Source organism: Abramis brama (assembly GCF_963993115.1).
Source record: "Abramis brama genome assembly, chromosome: 4".
NCBI classification, from domain to species: Eukaryota; Metazoa; Chordata; class Actinopteri; order Cypriniformes; family Leuciscidae; genus Abramis; species Abramis brama.
The window spans coordinates 48,101,198-48,122,585 of NC_139966.1; the positions used below are offsets into that span (position 1 = coordinate 48,101,198).

Genomic DNA, 21,388 nt, shown 5'->3' on the forward strand with positions numbered 1-21,388 from the left:
GAATGGCCACACCCACTGCCTCAATCAAAGGGGGAGGGGCCGTATGACTGAATGGCCACACCCACTGCCTCAATTAAAGGGGGAGGGGCTGTATGACTGAATGGCCACACCCACTGCCTCAGTTCAAGACATCTGAACATTCAAGAGTCACGAGTGATATTTCTGTGTGAAATCTCAGGTTTGATGTTATTTGAAAATTTTCTGTAATGAAACTTTGCTTACTGCTTTTATGACATTTTAGTGGATTTTGGCCTATTTGTTTTATATCAATAAAAATAAAACAAATATATATAAATATATGTATTAGTTTTTCTGAATTGCTAAAACACTAAACCCCATTCTCTGAACCAAATTCTCAATAGTCTAAACCAATTTGTGGAATAAATCACTCTTACTGTAAAACATTAAACAAGTTCAGGTAGTTAAAACACAGTTTGCAAATCTCATGCACTCTTTTTTCAAAACTCTAAACACATTCTCACTCCCTAAAACACATTTTGCACTGTATTGCACTTATGTTTCAAAATGCTAAACACAGGTAGGCGAAAGTTAAACACAACTGCAACACAGTTGTCATCGTTTACACACAACGACTCATTGTTCACACTTATTTCTGACCAAACCAATTGTACATAATACAAGTCAGTTCAGAGTCCCAAAATTTACTCAAAATGTTGCACTGAATGTTGATACCAACAATGGATGGAAACAATATAAGAGGGAGAGAAGGATGAGGATGAGTAAGAGGAGGTGAACAAGCAGGAAGAGGATGAGGACGAGGAAGAGCAAGGTGTGGAGAATGTTGTCAAGGCTGGATCTGCTTTAGGGTTTTTCCCTTCTCCTGCAGAGATGACATTGTCTGAGATGTGGAGAAACTCCTCCGGCCGGACCAACATGAAGACATGATGCTGAAGCAGAATAAAATCTCTCTCACTGACCTTGATTCTGCAGTTGCACAACTCTTCTGAGTGTACTTTACTGTGACATGCTTTTCATTTAGAGTTTCTTACTGTAACCTTTTTGGCTTTTGCAGTTGTGTCACTGTATTTTCACAGTATGCAAGTGGTGAATATACAGACATTCGATAGGCCTACAGTGAGGCCTTTCCTGTCTCCTTTTTTATGTAATTGCAAAATTGATTTACTTTGTTTTACTTTTTTTCTGTAACTGCATGCTTTGGATTCTGTGTTCTCCATTTTTTGATGTATGTCTAATGAATGATCTGTAGTGTTTATAATTTTGACTCGCTGTGTGTGTGATCTGAGAGCATTGTTTGATTTTGAGAACAGATAAAATGGTTTTGAGGCAATTGTTTGATTTTGCCAGAAGAGTCAGAAGTTCTGTGAATGTGGTTTGAAAACATGGTTTTGTGTTTAAGGTTTTGAGAAAGTGAGTGATGGTTTCAAGAAATGTGTTTTAGCAATTCAGAAAAACTGTAAATACTCAAGAAACAGATGGAAACATGACATCATTAACACTATTTTCTGCCATCTAGATATTCTGATTTGCCTATTTTGTACTAATAGAACATTATAAATAACAAATCCTTTTAAATAGTCCTAAAAATGTTGTTTGTGGACTCTTATGTTGTGTTTCCTTCCTGTGTTTAGCTCCTGTTTGCTTGTCCTTTGTTACTATGGTTACTCATTGGTTAATTGATTATGTTCACCTGTGTCTTGTTTGGTTCCTCATTTAGCCTGTGTATTTAAGCTCTCAGATTGGTGTGGTTCATTTTTCATGTGTTGTCTTTGAATAAAACCAGAAACTGTTATGTTTATCTATTCCTATGATTCCAGTGTTTTGGATTATCTTTGTTTTCATTTTTGTAAATAAAAGTAAGACTGCTACAATTTAGGTTCTCTAATACTCTTTATTTGCCTGAACTGTAACAGCAATATGTTATATGCACCCTAAGCATTTTAATAAATATAAAAAAACTTTGATGGCCATACAAAGCTAAAAAATTAAATAAATAAATACACATAATTTGAATAAAGAGCTGTATTATTCCAAAACCATGGCAAGTGTAAAAATAAATAATGTAATAATCATGAAAGAATAAAAATATTGTGAAGGACCTGTAAAGTTAAGGACCCCTACTTTACCCTCATATCAGTGCGTGTGATGAAGTGTGCGTTCTTCTTCACACTTTTCCTTGGCTGCGGTTTCGGCTGCTTCTCATCCTGGTCTGAGCCACTGCTGGTGACCCGTGTGTCTCTAACGTGTCCGATCTCTGACATGATTCCAGCGCTGCTTACCTTGACCGTCCTTCAACAGGTCAGGATCATGTACAATCCAAAGCTAGATCCAATACAGGGAATTATGCTGATTAATTCAGGAAACATCATTTATTGTCTTGTACTGAATGCCTGCTGTGGGTCCCAGCTGAAAGAAACAGAGAGAGTGCAACACATCAACAATCCTTTTCGTCTTTAGGAATGTTAAGACTTTGAGAAGTGAAATGCAGATTAGTCTTAGTCATCATCGCTGCCACTGCTGACGTTATTGGTGAGCAGAACTGTAACTTTACGTTGATGTCCCACCACCACAATGTCAAGGGGGAACAGGAAGAGGTTTCTGTGGTGAAATTTCCTGTTTGATCTCAACTCCAGTTGAACTGGCTAAGGTTTGAATGAGGGGGTATCAAGTAGTTTTATTTAAGCAAGAACCAATTAAAATCCCGCTAAAGCGAGTGAATACGGCCTACATTCGGTCACTCTAGGGTCTAGGCTAGGCTGCATTCCACCGAATAATAACTTCCACATTTCTGTCCCCACGACATTATATGTATAAAAATGTATGAAAATTAACTCTAAAATATATTTTATTATTAAGCAAAGTGTCCCGCACATTAAGCTAACTGCAAATTTAAAATGAATAATTAAAAACATTCATAAAACTACCTAGAACACTAAAAAAATAGCATTAGTTGTCCACACTCTCTATCTCTAAACTTTACCGTGAAATAATGATTAAAATCCTTCAGAAATCGTTTTTTTTGCATTGTTGTGTGACTCTACAATCATATACAATCTACGCTTTAAAACGTTTTTTTTTTTTTATGAGAAAAAAATATTTTATCTAATATTTTAGATAAAATGCACATTTTAGTCATGTTTTCACTCAGTCCTGTTACCCCCCTGTTTTATTTTAATTTATGTATATTTGATGAAATTGTAAATATGACTGAGAAGGTCAATCTCAACGTACTGTCCTGTTACCTAAATTATTTCTTAGATGTTATTTATTTATTTTAAAAATATTAACTTTTGGTAAGTCACTAGAATTTGCTCAGTGTCCTCATGCTATTAGCATGTATGCTGTGTTGCCATATGTCATGTATTTGATAACTTTTTTGCTTAAAAACTTAATCCTGTTAATTTCAGTCCTGTTACTCATGTGAAAAATAACAGGAGTAAGTTAAAGTAACAGGAGTGAGCAGAGTCCTCTGTTTTGTTGATTTAATATTGTAAATATTAGTTGATATATAATACTATTCACCTGAAGTATGAGTTTTAAGGTTGTATTTTTTTAAATGGTAGACATTAGTATTAGTTTTACAATGTGAATATCATGCTTCCAGGAAGCCAGTCCGCCATGAAGTGACTTAAACTTTTTGTCTTTGTCTTTCTTGTATTTTGTAGAAGATTGAGAGAACCCAAACTATTCAGGTGTCAGAAACACACACCCATGGCATCCTGCGAGGGAAAGAGCGAAACACACCGCAACCATCTTTCCCTCCTTTCTGTCTTAACTTCACACTCTCTCTCTCTCTCCCTCTCTCTTCTCCTCTCTCTCCTTCTTTCTCTTTCCACCTCCTTCACTGTGAAGTACTAGCACATAGTACATCACAACACAGAAATCTCATGCACACACAGTCATGTACACTCTCTCATACACACACATGCACACACAGTCATGTACACTCTCTCTCATGCACACACATATGGACACTCATTCCTGTTAGTGTTCATTTCTGTTTTTTTCTTTTTCTAAAAAAATAAAGGTAAATCACTGTTTTTATCAGTTTTGTTTGGTCCATCATTTATAGAATTGTTTAATAAATTAAATTATTAAAAAAATATATAACTTGAGGCTTCGGTCTTCTTTAAAATGAAAAAATGGCTTTGTGTTTTGTATTAAAATACACCTTGCCTTAATATAGTGGATTTTTTTGTTGTTGTCACAAATATCATGAACATATAACAAACAATTTCTTTAAAATAAACACTTAACTGTGGGGAAAACAAAGGAATTAACTGACATGCTTTTAAACGGCACATGAGTTTCGGCAACAGGACTGAGAAAACATGCGTCCATCTTCTGCTTAGAAACTTTGTAAAAAATGTTGCCTGAGATTTATGAAAAATAAAGTTGCTGGAGTTAAATATGTGTAGTATTAGATTCAGTGTTGAAAAAAGATAAAAAAATAAAGTTTAATTTTGAAGTTACAACAAGCAAACAAGCAAATGTCACCCATTCGGTGGAATGGCACAACAGCAGATAAAGTGTAAAAATCAATGTGCAGTGAAATGAGCTCTACTACATGAAACAAGTTACTAAATGTTGATATAAGTGAAGAAAAACCATTGATTCACTCTCCCTCATGTGCAACACTATAGTCTTTACAGTAAGAGGTGTTTTGCTGCCATCTACTGGACAAATACAGCATTAAACACATTCATTGCTGTTATTTTTATTTTTTTAAATAGGTTTACCTATTTATGTAGATAATATTTAATTTATTTAATAAAAACACATCTGAATAGCTTAGCAACAATATAGTTGTTGTATGGTGTAATACAATTGTATTTTTAGAATAAAAGAACAAAGCAGTAAAATCCACATTTAGTAATATTATGCATAATTTATCCAGAAACAATGAGATTAAAATTTTACATTCATTCAAATAATTCATAAAAAAAATATTTTCTACTAAGTCACAAGTGTTTGAAGTGATCAGACTTACAAAAATCAGTCACCAGTCTTGTATCTCCTGTGTGCAGTGACAGGCTTTGATGCTGAATATAACCTGCAGTGTTTCTCTATCAATCTCCTGTAAGTTTAGTGTGACTTTATCTCCATCCTGACTTATGAAAGATATGATTATATCCTCTGTGAAGTGTCTCTTCACACTGGAGGAGGAGTCCCGCTCATCAGCGCTCACACTTTATTGATATATATGGAGAAAATAAAAATGCTGCTGTGTGATTTGTCAGTGATTGTGTTTGATGATTTCCTCTGTTGTGTCTAATAAGGTAACAGTGAGTGTCATTGGCAGCTGTGAGAGTCTCTCTCTCTTTAGGGGACTGACAGGAGCCAGTTTCTTCAGTGTGTTTGAGGGAGCAGAGGAGAAACTTGTGCTGCATTCTGAGCTGACGAGTGTGTGTCGAGCAGAAGATGAAGAGCTGTCTGATGCTGATGTTTCTGTGCTATATGGTAAAACTCAGCACCTCTGGTAGGTACATAAAAGGTACTTTATTCTTTCATATGAGCTGAAATCATTTACATATAATGTTACACTTACATTGGTATATTTACTAGTTGTCTCCCTGTCGCTCATGTGTAGACAGTGTGAGTGTGAGGTTGGTGAATGGCAATAATCCCTGTGCTGGAAGAGTGGAGGTTCTTCATGATGGTCAGTGGGGAACAGTGTGTGCAGTTGGCTGGGATATTGCTGATGCTGCAGTGGTGTGTAGAGAGCTGGACTGTGGGACGGCTGTAAAAGCAACACATGAAGCTCATTTTGGACAAGGATCAGGACCAATTTCAATGTCTCATGTATACTGTAGTGGATCAGAGACTGCACTGAAAGACTGTAGATCAGATAGCCAATATGCACAGTACTGTAATCATGGTCAAGATGCTGGTGTCGTCTGTTCAGGTAAGCTTCCCCTCAACTTATCATATAACTCTTTCATAATTCTCACTCAAGCAATATAATGTTTCTGTATGCTGGTGAGGACAAACTTCATCAGTGTCAATCTTATGAAACATGCAATCTGTTTAATTATTTTGTTCATGATATTATATTTATCCCCATTCCTTATTTTCTTATAATAAAATATGATGCTGAGAATCCCCACTAAATATGTAATGTCTTTTTTATTATTCACAGTCTGATTTGACAATCTTATTTACATTCTTTATTGAATGAAGATTATAAAATTACAGATGAAAGATAAAATTACAGAAAAAATAAGTGCAGATTAAGTGAATTAATGAAATACAAAATGTCAAAATTTAATTAAGATTTTTCTAGTGTTCCAGGTGAATAAATTTGTTTAATTAATGATCTGTCTTTATAATTCAAAGACTCAGAGCAACGACTTCGACTTGTGGACGGGTTTCACCTGTGCTCTGGGAGAGTGGAGATGTTTCGTACAGAAGGATGGGGTTCAGTGTGTGACGCTGCCTTTGACCAGCAGGATGCAGAGGTTGTGTGTAGAGAGCTGGACTGTGGGGCTCCTGTACAGGTGCTGGGAGAAGATGCTTTTGGAAAAGGAAAGGGTCGAGTTTGGTCAGAGGAGATTCAGTGCAAAGGAAATGAGTCTCAAATAGACGACTGTTCACGATCATCTTCACAGATACACAGCTGTTCTCATGACAATGATGTGGGAGTGATTTGTTCTGGTTAAGTATAAACATTTGGCATCTGATTAGATAAATTACATACATTATATACTGCTGTTTGTTTTGCTCAATTATCTTGACTCTAGTTTCATGTTTAAATAAGCTGCCAGCTCTCTTCACAGGTTACACTGATCTCAGACTGGTCAATGGAATAAACGGCTCAGACTCTTGTTCTGGAAGAGTGGAGCTTCGGTTCCTCAGTAAATGGGGCACAGTGTGTGATGCATGCTGGGATATGAGAGCTGCCAGTGTCCTCTGTAGACAGCTGAATTGTGGGATTGCTGTGTCTGTTGTGGGATCAGACTGGTTTGGAGAGGGAAGTGGTGAAATCTGGGCTGATGTGTTTGATTGTGACGGGAATGAAACAAAACTCTCAGAATGTTCCGTCTCTTCATGGAGTCGAGCTGAATGTTCTCATGGACGAGATGTTGGAGTCGTCTGCTCTGGTGAGCAAATTCACACCGTGATAAAGTCATTGGTTTCAGATTCAAATGTAGTGTACATTTTAGATAAATACTGAATGACTAATAAATATTCTCTCCAGGGAGTGAAGCTCATCAGAGGAACTGCAGCTCTCCACAAACTCTCAACTGCAGCTCCACACAACAGCTGTCAATCAAACACTTTGGTGAGAAAATCATCATCTAGGCAGATTCTTTAGTTGTTAATGATAAATAATGTTCATGTACAAGCACTGTTTTTCTCTCTCTGAATATCAGGTCGCGGGTCCATCAGGCTGGTGGGTTCTGGGGGAGACTGTGCAGGGAGGCTGGAGGTTTTTCACAGCGGCTCATGGGGGACAGTGTGTGATGACTCCTGGGATATTAAAGATGCTCATGTGGTGTGCAGACAGCTGCAGTGTGGAGTGGCCCTCAGTAACCAGCAGGTACCAGCCTGGTTTGGTCCTGGTTCTGGACCCATATGGCTGGATGAGGTGGAGTGTGAGGGGAATGAGACGTCCCTGTGGAACTGCTCTTCTCCAGGCTGGGGGAAACATGACTGTCGACACAAGGAGGATGTAGGAGTCGTGTGCTCAGGTAAACAGCAAACAATAAGTTAAATAGTAACTTGACGATATTTTAAAAAATTTCAATAACCTATGTATGTGATCAAGTGTATTTATACATGTTAAATATACAAAAATACTCTGACAGAGTTTTCTAAACTACTTGCACCGCAACACGACACTATGAATCTACAGCACTAACTGATGTTGTATTAACAAAGTTCGTGGGGAGCACGTTCAAATGATCTATCCAATCAGCATGAAACGGGGTCTATAAATACGTAGCCGACTCGCCTATGTTCCTCGACAGTGTTTTCGGTCTCCTCACACTTGGTTACTATCCTAATCAGAGATACGGGGAGAGTATTCTGGGTTCGGGACACATTCTGAGCTCAGAGCTCTCCCTCGGACAGCACGCCAAATACACATACGCTTTTACTCTATCTAATCATTTGTAAGTGTGAACTCGTAAAACACAGAGCGCCACAAATGTAGTCTGATTTCAGAACAAATAACTCTAATAGTTTGGTTCTTTTTAGTGAATGAAAGCCATAAATCTTACAACTACTGACTGGATCAGAAGACAAAGTGTAAATAAAGAAACACATTACTGGTTAGTATTACAGTTTTGCTTTAAATTGCTTACACACTAAAAGTGGTATTTGAGCCCACTTAGAGAAACCATTCACTCATATACCTAATCTTCAGACCAAGTGTGCAAAACTGCAAGCACATTATCTGCTTTACACTCATTTGTAAAACAAACTTTTTGCAAAATGCTTAACACAGTTCTCATTATTCAAAACTTGTGTTTTTCTTGTGTTATTTTAGAAAACACTGCCATTTAAATGGTACAATAATTTTCCGATTACCTACACCCAATGATCAGGTGTGAAAACATGAATTGATCACTTTGGATTCAAAATGCAATGTTTTTCAGAAAGAAAGAAATTATTTTTACCCTCTTTCATTTCTTTTTATAGTGTAAATATACCTAATTTGATCACTTAGAAATCAAAACTCAATTTTTGAGAAAGAAATACACTTTTGACCCTTGGATTTCTGTTTATTTTGTAAATATATACTGAATATGTCAATTCACATTTATTTCTGTAGCGCTTTATATAATACAGATTGTTTCACTGAAGGTTCACAATTGTAACAAATTAAAATTCTGCTGTAAAGCAGCTCTAACAAGCCAATAGTGTCATTATTCAGCTCAAGTCAGTTCAATAACTGTAAAGTTTATCGATTGAGCATACATACTGTATATACAGTATTTGTGCACATACATGTAAGTGTGATAAACTCCTGTACACTCCACTGCACTGAACAAGTTAAAGATACAATAGTTTTTTGTGTTTTACATTTTTCACATTGACTGCTTGCAGTTTTGCAGACTTGGTCTGAAGATTAGGTTTATGAGTGAATGGTTACGCTTAGTGGGCCTCAAGTACAAAGTGTGTAAAACAATTAAAAAAAACTGTAATATAGATTTAAATGAAGTGTTTGCTTTTGCAAGAGATGTGTGATGTTTTGCTTCTTGTGTTCATGTTTTGTGGTTTTGTAAGTTTAAAAAAAATAAGTTTCAGAAATGTTGTGCAAGCGATTTTAAAAAAAATTAGTGTTTTATATATGTATACACTAATGCATGAATGTTTCCACATTTTTGGTTTTAGTGTCCTCCATTTTATATATGTAAAGTTGAGACCAATTATTTCACTGTATGCCTCCTTATAAAAAGACAGTGAGAAGACATTAAAGAGTTAATTGTTTTAAATGCATTGATTCTCAATCTCATCCTTTTCCATCTAGAGTTTAAAGAGATCAGGTTAACTGAGGGCTGTGAAGGGAATGTGGAGGTTTTCTACAATGGATCCTGGGGTAATGTGTGCTGGAACCAGATGGACAGAGACACAGCGAGTCTGATCTGTCAAGAGCTGAACTGTGGAAGATCTGGCAGTGAACCCAGTTATTCAGAGGGACTGGAGTCTCATAATTGGCTTGATTATTTTAAATGTCGACCTCATGATTCCACTCTATGGCAGTGTCGATCTTCACCCTGGGGACAGAATGACTGTGAAGCGGCCGAGATCACCTGCTCAGGTAAGAAGATATTTAACTGATTTAAAAACGTCATGTTTGTTTCATTATAATTATTATTAATATTTATAATTTTTCTATTCAGTATTGAGTTAAATTTTAACGTTTTAATTTTAGAGGAGCAGACTCGTGAATCTCCTCGGAGTCGTCTGACATGTTCTACCTCAGAATCTCCTCACCAGAGACAGTGTTCAAGTAAGATAATTATAAGGATGTATTTTCTTTATTCACAGCATCTTGAATTATTAATATCTGAGCACTTGTACACTGAATCCACATTCCACATTCATAATTTGTCACAACTTTAAATAGTCATAAAATGCATTGTAAATGTATTGCTGGTCAGTGATGTTTCTGTGTGTGATTTAGATCATGTTCCTCTCAGACTGAGTGGAGGTTCGGGCCGGTGCTCTGGGAGGCTGGAGGTGTATCATAACGCTGTGTGGGGTTCAGTCTGTGCTGATCTGTGGGACATCAGCGATGCTCAGGTGGTCTGCAGGCAGCTGGGTTGTGGAGCAGCACTGAGGGCTGATGGGAATTCAGTCTTTGGTGCTGGTGAAGGTGTTGTGTGGCTGAACAGAGTCGAGTGCAGAGGGAATGAGATTCACCTGTGGGACTGTCCTCTCTCCCTGAAGAACCACACTGACTGCTCCCACAAAGAGCACGCTGGACTCACCTGTGCAAGTCAGAGCAAAACACTGAGCAATAGTAGTCATTTTCACATCATTTTAGTGCTACTAACTGTGTATTTGCATGATTTTTAATCTGTCTGTGTCTGTTTTGACAGATTTGACAGATTTGTCAGTGTCCACTACTCCTGCCACAACAACATCAGCTTCTCCTCCAGTTTCTCAGACAGTGCGCTCAACATCAGTCACTCCTCCACAAACTCCTCCAGTGTCTCTCTCTGTGCCTGTGGTTGTACTGGGAGTTTTGCTCTTACTGCTCTTAGTGCCACTGCTTATACTGATTCAGCAGAACAGAGTGATGAGGAGAGGTAGGAGAGATCCAGAGACTGTCATATTGTGTGTTATTCAGTGTGTGATCAGTCATGTGTTGTGAACTGACAGCAGGTTTGTCTGTCTACACTCACAGCTCTCTCTAAGAGGAGACACAGGACGACGACTGAGGCCGTTTATGAGGAGATTCATCACAGACACAATCACTTCACTCAGAGAGGTGAGACATGAGCCGTGAATCTTATTTAATATTATTAATAAGAGAGTCTGTCAGACACTTGATGTTCATTTATTATTAGTCCTGTTAAACCTCCGGCTCCTGTTAAACCTTCTCACAGAAAACCACAGAGCTGCAGGTGCATGTTTATGTGTGTGTGTGTTGTGTGTGTGTGTGTGTGTGTGTGTGTTGTGTGTGTGTGTGTGTGAGTGAGTGAGTGAGTGAGTGTGTTTCTTCCTGTATGTATTTTTAGTGGGTAATAAGGAGCGGTTCATATGTTTGTACGTGTGTGTGTGTGTGTATTTGTCTCTTCCTGTGTGTATTTCTGGAAGGCAGTGAGGAATGGGTTCATGTGAGGATACATGTGTGTTTGCTAATAGGCCTAACAGAAAACAAACAGAAAAAAACATGGGATTTCTGCCTCTAATGTTAAAAAATAAAATAAAGAGTTGTATGATCCAATGGAAATTCAGATTCAGTCTGTTTGTGATGATGGACATGTTCCTGACTGTTTTTCTCTCCTTTAACAGGAAGTCTCATCTCTGAAGAACTGCATTCTGGGTATGAAGATGCTGATGAGCTTCTCTCAGGTTAGACAGCAGAAGCGCATATTCATTCCACTCAAAATAATTTTCATTGAATTCAACCTAAATAAATAAATGTAATTAACAAATTCTATTAAATATTTGACTAATGACTCAATACCCTTTAAATTCTGCTGTTTGTCTATATATTAACATTCTGTTCTCCATTTTAGCAAAAGATTTCAAGACTGTATATTATGATGATGTCACCAACAACAGTGGCCTGAAAGGTCAGTGACCTTTTTAATTGATCACATGATTTATTACCAGATGATTAATAACTTAATGGTCTCATGACCTGCAAAAAGGACATATTTTGGCTTTTGTATCCAAACATATTCTGTGTTGATGCAGAAGAGATGAAGGAAATCACACCGGGATACTATGATGATGTCATCACTGATGGACTGAAACCAGATCGTGAGACAGGTGTCGTTCTGTTATTCTATAATAGCATATTGAAATACTTCAGTATATTAAAGTTATTTCTGTATAGTAACGGATAATAAAAAAAAAGTTTTGAATGTCATTAATAATGCTTGTGATGAATGTGTGATTTTGTAGAAGACACTCCTGAGAGCTATGATGACGTCATCACCAGTGGACAGAACTCTTTCATCAAAAAAGGTGTTTTTTTATTGATTTTTTAAAAAATATATTCCTTTAAAATAAACCTCATAACTGATAATATTTTAAAATGACTGCCTTAATGTTTTTTAGCTTATATTTAACTTTTTGGGCTTATATTTGCACGTGTAGTTAACATGCTAGAGAATTATGACGATGTCATCATTAATGGACAGAGCTCGCAAATAGGTGGGTTGAACAGAACTACATTTTATTATCACCCTTACATGTTTACATGAGTATTAGACATGAGTTTTGTGTAATCAATACACTTAAAGGGAAAAGGGATTCAGGGACTCAAATAAGATAAAGATGTGTCCCAATTCAGAGGCTGCATCCTTTGAAGGCCCGAAGGTCAAAACGAGTGTTGTTAAATGGGACGGTCTACGTGGGATTGTTCTTGTCGCCTAGCAACTGTGACAGCGATGATGAGCGGCAGTAACGTTTGTACTGGACTTTTTTGAAAGTTATATTAAACTGTCCGAAACCAAAACAGGGTTCACAAACTGTCTAAATATGTTCACCATGGTCCATTTCTATATATAATAAAGAGTATAAACTATATATAATCACATCTTAGTAAGATATGTCAACATTTGAACCGCTTTAAAGTTTTTTAGAAAGATTTACTTTTCTATCATTAGATATTTGAGTAAGCTGAAACCCAATACTTGCATTTAAAAGTGTAATTTGGCAGTTTTCGAAAAACAAACTCCTGTCGTCACCGGAACGCAATGAATTCTGGGTAGGCAAGGCCACGGAGGATCCGTCTGTTGTATTCTTCATTTCACGGGAAACAAAGGCACATCTGGAGGCCCAATTTGAAGGAGGCTTTGAATTGGACAGTCTTCGTCGCGCTACGGTGACGCAGTCGGCCTTCATATGATGCAGCGTCTGAATTGGGACGCAGTTTAAGTGTTTTATATTCTGATGTTTTTTATGTCATTCTTGATCAGAGGGAGTTCAGGAGGACTATGATGATGTGATGAGTGTGAGTGAAGATGTGAGAAACCTGTTAGGTAAGTTATTAAGTTCATAGTTCTTCATTTAAAATATGAATCTGATTACAACATGAATTAAGATTTTGTTTTTAATAACAGATTATGATGATGTGGAGGAGGAGTCAAAAAAAGAAGGAGGGCCATTCGGCTCAATGACCGCGCCGGTTCAAGAAATTTGAAAACTTAAAAGTTTGAGTGAAATTGCTATTGATATATCAAATCTAAGGTTTTTATGTTTGTTTTTTTGTTTTGTTTTTTGTATTTAAATTGATATGCCTCTGTGAGATTTTGTATTGTTTATTATGGCCTTGTTATTAGTAATAATACAAACAACAGTGCCTTTTCTGCTAAATTACCAACAAAAAATGTGATGTAACAGCCTCACCATGGTGACAGCATGTAGGCCTACTGTACTTTTTATGAGTGAAAAATGCAGAACACAAAAAAAACATTTGCATTTATTTTGGATGCATTAAATAACTTTTATAATAAACCTGTTAAAGAATTGATCTGTATCAAATATTATTATTTTATGTGGTCAGGTGTGTTTTAACCATAATAAATATGCATATCACTTGTCATTTTACTTTTAAATCCATTCTCAGGCTGTAGATGAATGTGAAATGTGAAGGTAACCCATAATCTCAATTTTGCCTCCAAGTTAGTGCACACACATTAGCAGTAATGAACACACGCTGCAAACCGTGGACACACACTCGGAGCAGTGGGAATCTTTTTGCTGTGACACCTGGGGAGTGATTGAGGTTTAGGTGTTTTGCTCAAGGACACATCACTCGTTTCCTGTCGGTATTGAGAATCGAACCCACAACCTTTTGGGTTACCTGTCTGACTCTCTAACTATTAGGCAACGACTGCTCAACAAAGTGAAAGTGACATGTTAAGGCAACGTATGTAACCCATACTCGGAATCAGCATGAACTTATCCAAGTAGTCAGTGCACACAGACACACACATTTGTTTGCTTTAGGCTATATAGGGCTATGTGTAAGTCAACAATCCGTAACACGTTTAAAATGTGTATTTATTCTCTATAAACCATATGAATCACTTTATAATAACTTTACCACTATATTATGAGTTATTAATGCTCAACAACAGAACATTAGGACCCCGTGCAGCCCATGCATCGTCAAAAACTACAAACCGAAAAAAATGCAGTACCTTTGTGAGCCATCACAGCAATTTCATCTATACTCCAGTGTTGCAGCCAATAATGAAAGCATGGTAATGTCATTCTACTTTTTGGTACTTTTAGTATTATTTTGGTTAAAAATTGTCCTTACCTGCAGAACCGAGTCATTCAAAGCTGCACATGCAGATTTTGAACTTATGAGCTTCTTGATTTCTGACAAACGATGTGGTTGTAGGTTTCGTTTCAGTTGATTGTTGTAGCTATAAAGAAGACACACTTCACGGAGCGCTGAATTTGTTCTCCGTGTTACAAAATATCTCCAATGATTCAGTGCTCCAAAAATTCAGTGCGCAAGTTTTAACAATTCAGTGAGAAGAACCGACTCAAACTATTCATTTGGGGAATCACTAGTTGTGATTCTAAACAGTAGACTGGAAATATGACATAATTCTTGAAATTGTTAGGGTAAATAATAATCTGTTAATATACTGCAGTCAAAGGTTTGTAAACTTGAGTAAAATTGTACTGACACACAACAACTGGGGCTCCTGTCCCAGATAACGAGTCCTGCGATGTTCACCACCAGAAACATCTCATAGTCATTTTACTGCCACCCATAGGAATAGATCGGTATTGCAGTATTAAACACACAAGTGAAGCTGCAAACTTGGTCGAGTATACCTAAATGATGAACTGGGGAAAGGCATATGTATTTTTTTTTTTTTTTTTTTTTTTTTGTCTTTTTAAAATCATTATAATATTTTTAAACAAAATTCTCTTTTCCTTACACTCTTTTGTGAAATAACATTTACTGTGCACTTGAAGAGTATGACAAGCATTGCTAATATAGGCTACTTCTGGATATATTATAGTAGTTAAAAATAATCTTTAAAACAGCACATTTGATTTCTGTTTGTATCCAACTAATATTTCTATTTAATATTTTCATGGACCCAAAGTGAGAAACATGAAGCAGTTAGTTATCAGTGTTTGTATTTGTATATCTGCAAATGCTGTGCTTTGATGCTGTAAATAAACTGGAATGTTTCCTGAAATCAGTTTCCTGTATGAGTGACTGTCACCCCTCTATCAGAGAGAGGTTATAGGGCGGCATCCATCAAACTGACAGTTTTATTGCCCCCCTATAAAAAGTTTCCCACGCCTAGCCCCGACCCCTTTTTGACCGTGGGAATATTCCCACGCTTGCCCCGCCCCCTTCTACCTCCCACCCACCCACCTCCGGACAGACCACGTGACCGTGAGAATTTTCCCGCGGTACCCTTCCCCACAAACACCCCCACCCACCCCACTTCTGGACATGTCATGTGACAGTGGGAAATTTTTCCCACGATCCACATTAAAACGTTAAAACAACATGTATTAAAATTATATCATGCAAATAGTTCTATTTTCTAATACATTTGAAGAAAAGTTGTTCTTTCACAATTACAGTGTTTAAAGGTGTATAAAACATATAACGTTAAAATACATTTGTAAAATGTTAAAACATTAATAAAAAAGTTAAAATTGCATTTTTTCTCTAAAAGAGTTATTAAAAATGAGTTAGTGTTATTTTAAGATGTTAAAAAATCGATAATTTACAGAAAAGTAAATGTATCCATCCACACAGTATTTGTAAAACTGCTACATAAAACACAAACTAGTTTAAAAACATTGTTAAAAAGTCTTACGCTTTTACAATTTCAGTTGCTGAAAGAGAACCAAAACTCTTATTATCTCCAAAGATTTATCCGGTTACAATAATGTTTAAACATCATATTGTTTAACAAATAACATTATGACGATGTATATTAAAACTTTTTAAGAAATGTACAATAAAGACATAATCAGAGATGAGATCACTGTTTTTTATTTATCAAAGAAGACAGATGTAATTTCATTATTAGTGTCCATAGTGTCCATCACTTTTAAAACATTAATGAAATAAGTTAAAATTAATTTTTTCTCTAAAAAGAGTTATTAAAAAATGAGTTAGTGTTATTTCAAGATGTTAAAACATTAAAACAACTTTTTTTCATTTACAAAATATAATTTTTCTCTAAAAACAGTTATTTAAAAATGAGTTAGTGCTATTTCAAGATGTTAAAACATTAAAACAACTTTTTTCATTTACAAAAATATCATTTTTCTCTAAAAACAGTTATTTAAAAATGAGTTAGTGCTATTTCAAGATGTTAAAACATTAAAACAACTTTTTTCATTTACAAAAAGATCATTTTTCTCTAAAAAGACTTATTAAAAAATGAGTTAGTGCTATTTCAAGATGTTAAAACATTAAAACAACTTTTTTCATTTACAAAAAGATCATTTTTCTCTAAAAACAGTTATTTAAAAATGAGTTAGTGTTATTTCAAGATGTTAAAACATTAAAACAACTTTTTTCATTTACAAAAAGATCATTTTTCTCTAAAAACAGTTATTTAAAAATGAGTTAGTGTTATTTTAAGATGTTAAAAATCAATAATTTACAGAAAAGTAAGTGCATCCATCCACACAGTATTTGTAAAACTGTTACATAAAACACAAACTAGTTTAAAACATTGTTAAAAAGTCTTATGCTTTTTACATGCCATTTGTTGAAAGAAGAACAAGTGTATATTCCACATGAAATGTATATCCAAGACCAAAGGTTTATCCAACAACAAGGATATATCCATGACCAGAGGTATATCCAAATATATATCCAAAAGGTATATCCAAGACCAAAGGTTTATCCAACATTAAGGGTATATCCGGATCCATAGGTTTAGAGATTTTATTTCCAAAAGTCACAAAGTCTTGTGAGGAGCTCAATGAAACACGTCCACACGGTTACATCCCAAAAGTTAGACTGACCTCTGTGATATCTGCCCAGTAGCCACAGGTAGACCACTCCCACCCTAGACCCCTCCCACCCCTAGACACCTCCCACACCAAGACCCCTCCCACATCAAGATCCCTCCCAAGCCAACTATGTATTGGGTAGCAGATCAGTGAGTTGTTTTTAATTAAAGAAGAGTTTTGTTTTCCACAATCATTTAAAAACTTTTTTACAAAAATGTATGTATAAAGTTAAAATGCAATGGTTTAGTATCCGTACGTTTTACAACGTTATCTGAACAATGTTTCAAACGTGAGCATTTAACATATCGAACAACATCAGTTAAAAAATACGTAAAACGAATAGTTTTTAAGCAAAACTTTTTAACATTACAATTCACTATAAACTTTTGTTTAGTTCTTAGCTAAAATATATCCTTCACTGTCCACAAAACATCCATGCGCAGGAAAGCATAACATGAATGTGAAATCCGATCTGTGAAGCCAAGTCTGCGTTGGTAAAAAATCCAATAATCAAAACAATGTTTAAATTTTGTGCGTTTTATTTAATTTAGTTATTAATCCAGTATTAGATCTTTCTAGCCTAATATTGTTTGATGTGTTAAGCCTAGATAACAAGACATAGTCCATACATATCGTGTTCGAGAAAAAGTAGCCTAATATTTATGTAATCTTTGTGAGATCATACCCACGAACGCAGAACTTGGTGCTTGGTGATACACTTTACTAAAAGAAAATATTATGGAAGTATACCCTTTTAACTAACATTTCAACATCCTGCACAAATTAAAGAAACATATGAACTAAGGATAGTCTCAGGCCCCTGGATAAACAGATAATGGAATGTTCACAATCTACAGTATATTAGTTATACTTCTACTTAGCGTGTGTGTAAATAGTTGTGCTTAAATCTTTGGGTGTATTTTTTACACATCAACATATTTGTCACACCGTAAGTACCATGGCCTTGTAAAGCCGTACTAACTTTAAAACATAATCTTTATACGGGAATCACACACGTCCAAAACATTTGTGTAAGATTCAAAAGACCAAATCATTAGGGGAGACAACAAACAGACTCCATTGTGAAAAGTGACCGTTCAGCACTGTGTCTGAGACGAAATGATATATACATTAGAGGTCCAAGATGGGGTTCAGACTCCTCCCACTAACACACCTCTCAAAGCTGAGAGGTCAACCGCGATTTAAGGACGTCCGTAAAATGACATCACTCACCTGGATTACCTCTCCCTCAGTGTGACAGAGTTTAAAAAGGAACACAAACACAACAAGAGTCAAGAGATACTTGTGGTTTTTACAAATCAGATCATCTACGATGGCAACGGCTGCACCCCCAAAAACTCCAGAGAGAAGGATTACCGATGCTCTGGAGGATTTGACTTTAGCTCCACGAAAAAAACGAGAAACGCATGGACCTTGCTTAACGCGATTTCTTTACGAGCCGGCTGATTCTGTGAAATATAGCTTTCACTTGTCCGAAGGACGTGCGTGTACATATGATTATGACAAAATCAACAGAGAAGTCAGATTTTTTAACGTGGATAACATTGAGCGATTCACCACAAATTCCACGGATGATCCGGCATTAAAATTCACTGAAAGAAATTGGATTTTATTCTATTCAAAAGTATGGCCGGATTTACAGGAAGGTAAGGACACACCTCTTTTTATTGGTGAGTGGGCTGGATTAACCATGGGTACAAGATACCGAATTTTGGCGGACCAGATAAATAAACACCCGGACGACTACATCTACATTCTGTGCAGCGATTTTGGAGCGTACCCAGAATACACATGGCCGATATCTGAAAAAGATCATTTAAAATTATATGATCTGAAATTCATGTTCCAATGGAAAGATCTACCGGTGATGGCTGAGATTTTTTCCAAGATCAATCAGTTTTTCCAGTGGACAAGCGCGTACGAGCGTTATACCAACATTAAAGTGAAGCTCTTCCACCCCGAGTGGGAAGTCCCGTGTAGGCGTGGCTCCCATATAACCCCACCCACAATCTACAAACATTAAGAAACTACTCTTTGGACTAGCCGATTCATTCAAACGCATCGTGACTCAAGGAACTGACTCTTCTTCATCATCATTCCAACCCCTGGGAGCTACTGACGGATACATACCAAAAGGATTACCGGATGCTGCAAATGGATTTCCTCAGAAAAGCATCGATTGGTTAAATACATTCTGTACTGATCTCGGATATCACAATTTGGCTTTCCTCAGAAAGTACGGAGTTACAACATCTGGCCCAGTGAGCGAGGCCCACGACACAACTGTCGATGAGGTGGACGGATGCCTCGGGATTCACAGGCCATAGGATTATCAAGACTATTTTGGCTGTCATTCTGGAATTTTTAATTTTTTTGTGTGGATAATAGACTATATAATTTGTCAATGTAACCTACTTTTTTAAAAATGCATGTTTAAATTTACCTTTGTTTGGACAATATATAATTTGTCCTTGAGTGTTTGTAAAAATGATTTTATATTTTAGGGATTATCAAGGCTATTTTGGGTATCATTCTGGAAATTTAATTTTTGCGTGGATAATAGACTATATAATTTGTCAATGTAACCTACTTTTTAAAAATGCATGTATAAATATGTCCTTGAGTGTTTTGTAAAATGATTAAAAATGTTTGTAAAATGATTTTATATTTTAGGTGAATACATCATAGAGAAGAATTTTGAAATGTCTGTGAAATTTAATTTTTTTGTTTGTGTGATATAATTCACATTATACATGTTTTTAATTTTCTACTTACATTCTAATAAAAGAAAAAACATTTTTGTTGTTTGGAAATGTTTTGTAACTTTTATGTAGTGAAAAAAATGTTTGTGACTTTTATATTGTGAAATAAAAAATGTTTGTGACTTTTATATTCTGAAATAAAAATAATGTACAACTTTGTAACATGATTCTTATTGATTGAAATCTCATAGCATCTACATGGTAGAACTAATGAAAAAAATATATATATTACGACCCAGCGAATTCTGGTGCTTATAAAGATAGATTAAAACAGACTGTGTTACAGGAATATGGTGTAAGATTATCTGATAAAGACGTAAGTGATTGGCTGCTCAGCACCGGTAAAATATAAAAAATGAATTGTGTTGTGGGTTATGGAAAGGATCGGTAATTCCAATCAGATCTGACCTCGTACATGCATTCTCTAAAGAGAACATAAGTATTAAATATATTCTAACTATTATTGATATTTTCTTGAAATGTGGTTGGACAAGGTGTTATGAAATAAATCCACGTCTGAAGTAACTAACGCCTTTTTTAATATAACCTACCTGTAAAGTTACAAAACAGATGAGGGTATAGAATTTTTAATAAACACATATCTTCCTAGTGTTGCACATACATAGCTGGCAATATGTCTATCTTTTTCAAAACATAGTCTCAAAATCATAATCAATGTATTTTCATTGTATGAATCAGATTTAAGAACCAAGCAATCCACACTACGACTCGGAGTACGCTTGAACGATTTTTATTTTACCTTAGCAAATTGTCACCCTATAAGCCCTATGACATTTTGAACAAAATTTTACATTTTACTTTCACCAGGTACTTGTGATGTTTTATGTGAATTGTAGCAGAAGATATCTATCTAAGACAATCAGAGCATTTTTGTTTTGTTCAATGTAAAATAATAATAATAATAAAAAATAATAATAAATAAAAACGTATTCAGGGTGATGATCATTGTTATTTATTAAAGAAGACTGTAATTTCATTGTGTTAAAATACATCAGTCTTATAGTGTTTCATTCGTTTTGTAAAATGTTAAAACAGCAATGAAATAAATCCAATAATCAAAACAAAATCTAGAACAATGTTATGACAAGTAATAATAAAACAGGACACACAGTTTTATTACAAATGAATGTGAAGATGTATTTCCATCCTAATTGATAAATATCTTTCATTTTCTTTGTGCAACAAATCGTATGATACAATAACTTATAACATATAATCAAAAAATGATAGTCTACAATTGAATACGCTGTAAAACCTTTCACGGACATGCATCATTATACAGTAACCACACACACACACACACACACACACACACACACACACACACACACGTCCACTTGGTGACAGAATGTCTACAAAGATGTTATCGCATCACTACCACACACACACACACACACACACGTCCACTTGGTGACAGAATGTCTACAAAGGTGTTATCGCATCACTACCACACACAC

At 35.7% G+C, this 21,388-nt stretch overlaps 1 protein-coding gene across 4 annotated transcripts; it reads left to right on the plus strand.

Moving 5' to 3' along the window:
• Positions 1–5,185: 5,185 nt before the first annotated feature.
• LOC311080694 (scavenger receptor cysteine-rich type 1 protein M130-like) lies at positions 5,186–13,710 on the plus strand. 4 transcript variants are annotated; one of them, XM_084110784.1, is made up of 18 exons: positions 5,186–5,458; positions 5,570–5,884; positions 6,316–6,633; positions 6,756–7,079; positions 7,178–7,261; positions 7,353–7,670; positions 9,455–9,745; positions 9,860–9,937; positions 10,112–10,426; positions 10,530–10,739; positions 10,838–10,921; positions 11,449–11,508; positions 11,676–11,732; positions 11,857–11,931; positions 12,067–12,129; positions 12,262–12,318; positions 13,086–13,148; positions 13,230–13,710. In XM_084110784.1, the coding sequence occupies exons 1-18, from the start codon at positions 5,401–5,403 to the stop codon at positions 13,307–13,309; spliced, it is 2,850 nt and encodes a 949-aa protein (XP_083966910.1). In that variant the 5' UTR covers positions 5,186–5,400; the 3' UTR covers positions 13,310–13,710. The 4 variants fall into 4 exon arrangements, with proteins under 4 accessions (XP_083966910.1, XP_083966912.1, XP_083966911.1 ...); XM_084110783.1 differs by having other exon boundaries at positions 5,331–5,473; XM_084110786.1 differs by lacking the exon at positions 12,262–12,318.
• Positions 13,711–21,388: the final 7,678 nt, after the last annotated feature.

Bases quoted from the DNA above. Each gene is read 5' to 3' on its own strand.
- LOC311080694 (XM_084110783.1), top strand. From the start codon at position 5,401: ATGAAGAGCTGTCTGATGCTGATGTTTCTGTGCTATATGGTAAAACTC. The intron at 7,671-9,454 runs GTAAACAGCAAA...TTTTCCATCTAG, and splicing joins TGTAGGAGTCGTGTGCTCAG to AGTTTAAAGAGATCAGGTTA. The intron at 11,733-11,856 runs GTCAGTGACCTT...GTGTTGATGCAG, and splicing joins CAACAACAGTGGCCTGAAAG to AAGAGATGAAGGAAATCACA.